The sequence below is a fragment of the Oncorhynchus mykiss genome, chromosome 25 (genome assembly GCF_057628025.1).
Source record: "Oncorhynchus mykiss isolate SJ-2025 chromosome 25, ASM5762802v1, whole genome shotgun sequence".
Classification (NCBI taxonomy): Eukaryota; Metazoa; Chordata; class Actinopteri; order Salmoniformes; family Salmonidae; genus Oncorhynchus; species Oncorhynchus mykiss.
Window position 1 is genome coordinate 79,805,895 of NC_143046.1, and position 6,606 is coordinate 79,812,500.

Sequence of the window (6,606 nt, forward strand, 5' to 3'; positions counted from 1 at the left end):
GAGAGAGAGAGCAAAAGAGAGAGCGCAAGAGAGAGAAATATAGAGAGAGCAGGAGCTAATGCTTCATATTTGACTGTGAGGCTGTGTGTCAGGTTTTAGGTGTCAGTGTGACTGGTGTGTATCAGGTTTTAGGTGTCAGTGTGTCAGGGTTTGGGTGTTAGTGTGACTGGTGTATTCACAGTGGTCCAGCCTATCAGACACGTTCAGACCTAACCCTCTTTTAATATATCACAGGAAACTAGGTGGTGAAGCAATCATCCAAGATGGCGTAGCAGTCAGACGTCTTTGTCTTCGTCTTGTTGTGCCCCATGTATATATATTTTTTCTTCGCATATATTTTACAAATATTTTCTTAACCTCAACTTCAACATACTCTCCAGCAATCCGCCTCACCCAATGTGGTATGGATCTGCTATTTTCTTTACTTTTGAACCGGAACCCCCAACAGGGGCTCACCAGCTAACTAGCTACTAGCTAGTAGTCAGCTAGCCACTGCTAGAGGTCATCAGCTAACCTTTAGCCCAGACAACTCCTGCCAGTCTGCACAGAACAGGCTGCTACACTTAACACCTGGTAATTCTGGCATTTTACTCCTCATGTTAAACCAGTTAGTCATTTACCACCAACAACAACAGTGGCTCAACAATAGAAATAGTATCACTAGAACGGACGTAGCCCCTCAGACCACTGCAGTTTGACTGCAATCATCATGAGTGATTCTGTACTGAACAAATATAGAAACGCAACATGTAAAGTGTTGGTCCCATGTTTCATGAGCTGAAATAAAAGATCCCAGAAATGTTCCATACACACACAAAGCTTATTTCTCTCAAATGTTGTGCACAAATGTATTTACATCCCTGTTAGTGAGGAGTATTTCTGTCTGTAATAAAGCCCTTTTGTGGGGGAAAAAGTCATTCTGATTGGCTGGGTCTGGCTCCCCAGTGGGTCTGTGCCCTCCCAGGCACCAGTCACACTGGCTGCTCTCCTGCTCAGTCATGTGAAATCCATAGATTACTGACCAATGAATTTATTTAAATTGACTGATTTCCTTACATGAACTGTAAAATATTTGAAATTGTTGCATGTTGCGTTTATATTTTTGATCAGTAGGCTATAGATTCAACAATGATTGACACTTCATACACTTCTGTCAGGTATACACACACATTGCATATTTATTTCCAGTTTGAGTACAATACAAAAATATTGGTTAAATAAAAGCTCTGTGTTGAAACATTAAGCATTTTGTTCATTTCAAAATATAGTAACAAAATAGAGTATAATATTTTTATGTTTTACAAAAGCTTTGAATCTTCATTCCTGCCGACATGTGTGTTTAAAAGCCTTTCATTTTCGGAAAGCAGATACTAATTTGCATAACACACTATTCCAATCTAAGCTAATTCTATTTTGAATACATTTAGCAGAGCACTTAGTAAAGCAACTCCTGCCCATAACACACAGCAGAGGAATCTAATTATTGGTTGCAAAATTCTAGTAACTTTCTAAATATTCCCAGATTTTCCAGAAATCCCAGTTGGTAGATTGCCGAATCCGTAAGGAATAAGCAAGAAATCCAGAATCCTCCAAGGATTTTTGGAGAACCTGGGGATTTTGTAAATTACCGTAACCCTAAATCTGCTACGGTACATTATAATATTCCGACCTAGCCTGTTGCCAGTGTCTGCTTAGCTAACATTTCACTCCTTGAAGGCTAGTCCGTGTCAAGGAGTGTAGCTATAAAGACTGGCAAACTGTGACCTTCATCCCCCACCACTATCCGTCTCCTATCCTTGATTCCCAGATCCTTCAAGAGGAGCACTTCTTTAGGTTCAAGTGAAAGTCCACATGTATGACTACAGACAAACAGTTCATGGCTGGTTAGGCATTTGAACCTGTGTCCATTGTGAAAGGGTGTATATGTGTCTTACTCAATATAGCAGTGCAAGAAGCAGAGTTGGCAGGTAGGCCCACTGTAGCCATTGCTACTCAAAAGAATGCAGCATATTACCATGTGGTATAAGTATGGTGATATTTTGTGCTATATATTGTATTTAAGTTTAACATTCCTTTAAAAGCCTCCTAAGAGCTAGATATGTTGGATAAATATATTGAAGAAGCGCATTGCATAAGTTGTTTATAGATAACAGTAGACTGGTATAAATATTCAGTTCAAATCCAGCATACACTCAACTGTAATACTATGTATGCCTTCAATACAGTTTTGTACAAGTAGGGCCGGCACTTTCCTTCTATTTTTCCTTAAGAATAAAGTTGTTCAGTCATTTAACGTTCACGATGACAGACGAAGACAGCCCTCTGAGACCTTCCCAGACAGAGAACAGACACAGATTATACTTCAACATTCTGAGACGAGACAGGCTTCAGTCGAACTAACACACGCTGTCCCCCACTCCCAACAAAAGCTAACTGTTCAGACGTAATCAAATTTAAAACATCGGCAAGCTATTTGTGGGTTATAACCTCGTAAAGACGTGTGTGATAAAAGGCTAATAGAATAACTGGATTTGGTCTCCATTTCCCTAGCAAACCTTAGGTCAGTAAAACACACATACAGGGACAAATAGAAAAGTGAATGAATGACAGAGGTCCACACTGGACCGCAAGATCAGTGGGAGTGAGGAGAGGGAGGAGAGAGAGGGAGGGGGGAGGAGGAGGAGGGAGGAGGAGAGAGGGAGGAGAGAGAGGGATGAGGGAGGAGGAGGAGGGAGGAGGAGAGAGGGAGGAGGAGGAGGGAGGAGAGAGGGAGGGAGGAGGAGGAGGAGAGAGGGAGGGGGAGGAGGGAGTAGGAGAGAGAAGGAGGGGGGAGAGGGAGGGGGGAGGAGGAGGAGAGAGAGGGAGGGGGGAGGTGGAGGGGGGAGAGGGAGGAGAGAGAGGGAGGAGAGAGAGGGAGGGGGGAGGAGGAGGGAGATGGTAGAAAGAGAGAGAGAGGAAGAAATAGAGGGGGAGAAAGGGAGGAGGAGGAGGGAGATGGTAGAAAGAGAGAGAGAGGAAGAAACAGAGGGGGAGACAGAGGGGAGATAGAAACAGAGGGGGAGAGAGAGGGGAGATAGAAACAGAGGGGGAGAGAGAGGGGAGATAGAAACAGAGGGGGAGAGAGAGGGGAGATAGAAACAGAGGGGGAGAGAAAGGGGAGATAGAAACAGAGGGGGAGAGAGAGGGGAGATAGAAACAGAGGGGGAGAGAAAGGGGAGATAGAAACAGAGGGGGAGAGAGAGGGGAGATAGAAACAGAGGGGGAGAGAAAGGGGAGATAGAAACAGAGGGGGAGAGAGAGGGGAGATAGAAACAGAGGGGGAGAGAGAGGGGAGATAGAAACAGAGGAGGAGAGAGAGGGGAGATAGAAACAGAGGGGGAGAGAGAGGGGAGATAGAAACAGAGGGGGAGAGAAAGGGGAGATAAAAAGAGAGCGCGAGCGAGCAACAGAGAACGAGAGGGGGAAAAGTCAAGGTTGAGAGGTTCATTGCGTCATTTTAAGAATCTGCTCAAAAAAGGCCCCTCTCCCATAACAGCGGCTATTTCCATCTTATAATCTGGGCCCTGCTGAACATTACGTATAAAAAACAAAGTAAATTTGGCATCTAGAACACTCTGTGGTCCAAGAAAAAGTCAGGGGCCATAGTACAAGGCTTTATAATTGCTATATTCACCAAACGGTTTAACTGTGCCAAGGGATCATTACGAAAGTGTTCAAATATAGCATAGAACCTTGAGAAAGGGAAGCATATGGTTGAAACATGCCTACAGTACAGTACAGTAAAGTACAGTAAAGTAAAGTACAGTACAGTAAAGTACAGTAAAGTAAAGTACAGTACAGTACAAGTAGGATGTATATTTGGACAGTCAGAAGTGGGACATCCTGTATACCATTACTGACTGACTTGCTTAATCATCATCAGTATGTGTTAGATTTGAGTTGACTCATGATAGAACAGATATTGTGTTTCGGGGGACATGAGAACATCTTGCATCTAGAATGTCAACTATTGCTGATCTTTGAAGTGCTAGGCTGTCATTAACTCAGTGCTACAATTGATAAGGGTCATCTGTGCAAAAGGCATCATGTACAGGTGAAAAATAAAGCTCTAAAAACATCTTACACTCATCCAAGAAGAAAAAGCATAATGTTATTTATCAGGGTTAAAGGCAGTTTGAAAAAGCATAATGTTATTTATCAGGGTTAAAGGCAGTTTAAAAAAGCATAATGTTATTTATCAGGGTTAAAGGCAGTTTAAAAAAGCATAATGTTATTTATCAGGGTTAAAGGCAGTTTGAAAAAGCATAATGTTATTTATCAGGGTTAAAGGCAGTTTGAAAAAGCATAATGTTATTTATCAGGGTTAAAGGCAGTTTAAAAAAGCATAATGTTATTTATCAGGGTTAAAGGCAGTTTAAAAAAGCATAATGTTATTTATCAGGGTTAAAGGCAGTTTAAAAAAGCATAATGTTATTTATCAGGGTTAAAGGCAGTTTAAAAAAGCATAATGTTATTTATCAGGGTTAAAGGCAGTTTAAAAAAGCATAATGTTATTTATCAGGGTTAAAGGCAGTTTAAAAAAGCATAATGTTATTTATCAGGGTTAAAGGCAGTTTAAAAAAGCATAATGTTATTTATCAGGGTTAAAGGCAGTTTAAAAAAGCATAATGTTATTTATCAGGGTTAAAGGCAGTTTAAAAAAGCATAATGTTATTTATCAGGGTTAAAGGCAGTTTAAAAAAGCATAATGTTATTTATCAGGGTTAAAGGCAGTTTAAAAAAGCATAATGTTATTTATCAGGGTTAAAGGCAGTTTAAAAAAGTGTTATCCACACCAGTCTTTAAAATGGCAGCAAACCATGATAGGTATTTTTGGTATATGACAGATCACACTCAGTTAGTTATCTAAGTTATCTAAGACCATGTAAGCATCATTTCACCCCTTAAATAAAGGCAATCCACCTCCTTATCCCACATCACCTCCGCTCCCTACTCCAACATTATGCTAAGTGTTTGGTGGCCATTAGCTACTGTAGTAGTGTGAATAGGAGTGTGGAGCGCTGTTCTCTGTGAAGTGCTGCCAGCCTGTGTGATAGAGGAGCTGAATTGGCCTGACTGTGTGAGAACAGCTGAGGTCACCCACCCACACACACACAGCAGAAACGCATTAACACACTGACACACACTCACTGACCCAAACTGACACACACTCACTGACCCAAACTGACACACACGCAGAGAATGGATTGAGGGTGAAGAGCAATGGTCTTCATAATCCTATATCTCCTTTCTATGTGGGTGGAGGTCCGTGGTAACGGAGCATGATGTTGAAGGAGCGGGCGAAGTTGTTGGACAGAGAGCAGCTGGAGGCTTCGTCCATCCAGGGCAGGAAGAAGGCAAAGAGGAGCAGAGCCAACAGCAGGAGCCAGAGGGGCAGGGCCACCCGACACACACGGTACAGCAGGCCTGGAGTCTTCTCCTGCAGGGAGTCAATATAGAGACGTTACACACACACACACACACACTGTATATATACACATGGAACAAACACACATACACATGCACCTAGTCAAATACACAAACACACTCCCAAACAGCACTAGTGTGTACAAACAAACATATTTTAATTCACGTAATTCAACCCATCATTTTGGGGGGGGTAAACAGCTGGGCTTGAGAAAAGAAAATTCATAGACAGAGCAAAGACAGACCATTCATGGGATCAAAGTGATAGTCCCTTTTAAGGGAGTGTATACTGTGTCACGTCAACATGGGTCACACAGTAGGGTCACACAGTAGGGTCACACAGTAGCTAGTGTTAGCTAGCTAGGTAAACATAGAAAAGGCTCACAGCCCCCTCAATATAATCAGGATTGTGATCACACACACACACACACACACACACACACACACACACACACACACACACACACACACACACACACACACACACACACTGAGTGTTCTTCCAAGTGAAGCGAGAAAATCCTCACCCACTCACTCATGCTCACTATCTTAACAAGACAGCTCCATCAACAGCCAAGACTTTGTGTGAGTGACACAACAGTTTCTTTCATCTGTGTCTGCTGTTATTTTTACCTTATCAACAACCTGGGGGTAAACTTAGTTAGCTATCCTCTTTATTTTTAGCCAGCCATGCACCTGCTGTGTTCACAGCTCACTGATAGAGACAGAGAGACAAAGTGAGAGAGACAGAGCGAGAGACAGAGCAAGAGACAGAGAGAGAGACAGAGCGAGAGACAGAGAGAGAGAGAGACAGACAGAGGAAGAGACAAAGCAAGAGACAGAGAGAGAGACATAGAGAGAAAGAGAGAGACAGAAAGAGACAGAGAAAGAGACAGAGACAGAGAGAGAGATAGAGAGAGACAGAGAAAGAGACAGAGAGAGAGAGACAAAGCAAGAGACAGAGAGAGACAGAGAGAGAAAGAGAGAGACAGAAAGAGACAGAGACAGAGACAGAGAGAGAGATAGAGAGAGACAGAGAAAGAGACAGAGAAAGAGACAGAGAAAGAGACAGAGAGAGAGACAGACAGAGAGAGACAGAAAGAGACAGAGAGAGAGAGCGATAGAGAGAGAGAAAGAGAG

General features: G+C 42.5%; 1 protein-coding gene across 5 annotated transcripts in view; it reads right to left on the bottom strand.

The window, feature by feature from the left end:
• Positions 1–3,640: 3,640 nt before the first annotated feature.
• Positions 3,641–6,606, bottom strand: part of LOC110505813 (nesprin-3) — a 52,679-nt gene continuing 49,713 nt past the window's right edge. For 4 of the 5 annotated variants that reach the window (XM_090219356.1, XM_036962339.2, XM_036962342.2 and 1 more), the window contains one exon: positions 3,641–5,479. In XM_090219356.1, coding sequence (XP_090075482.1) covers positions 5,291–5,479 — 189 coding nt within the window. In that variant the 3' untranslated portion in view covers positions 3,641–5,290. The remainder of the gene's footprint in view (positions 5,480–6,606) is intronic. The other variant, XM_036962340.2, reaches the window with a different exon arrangement.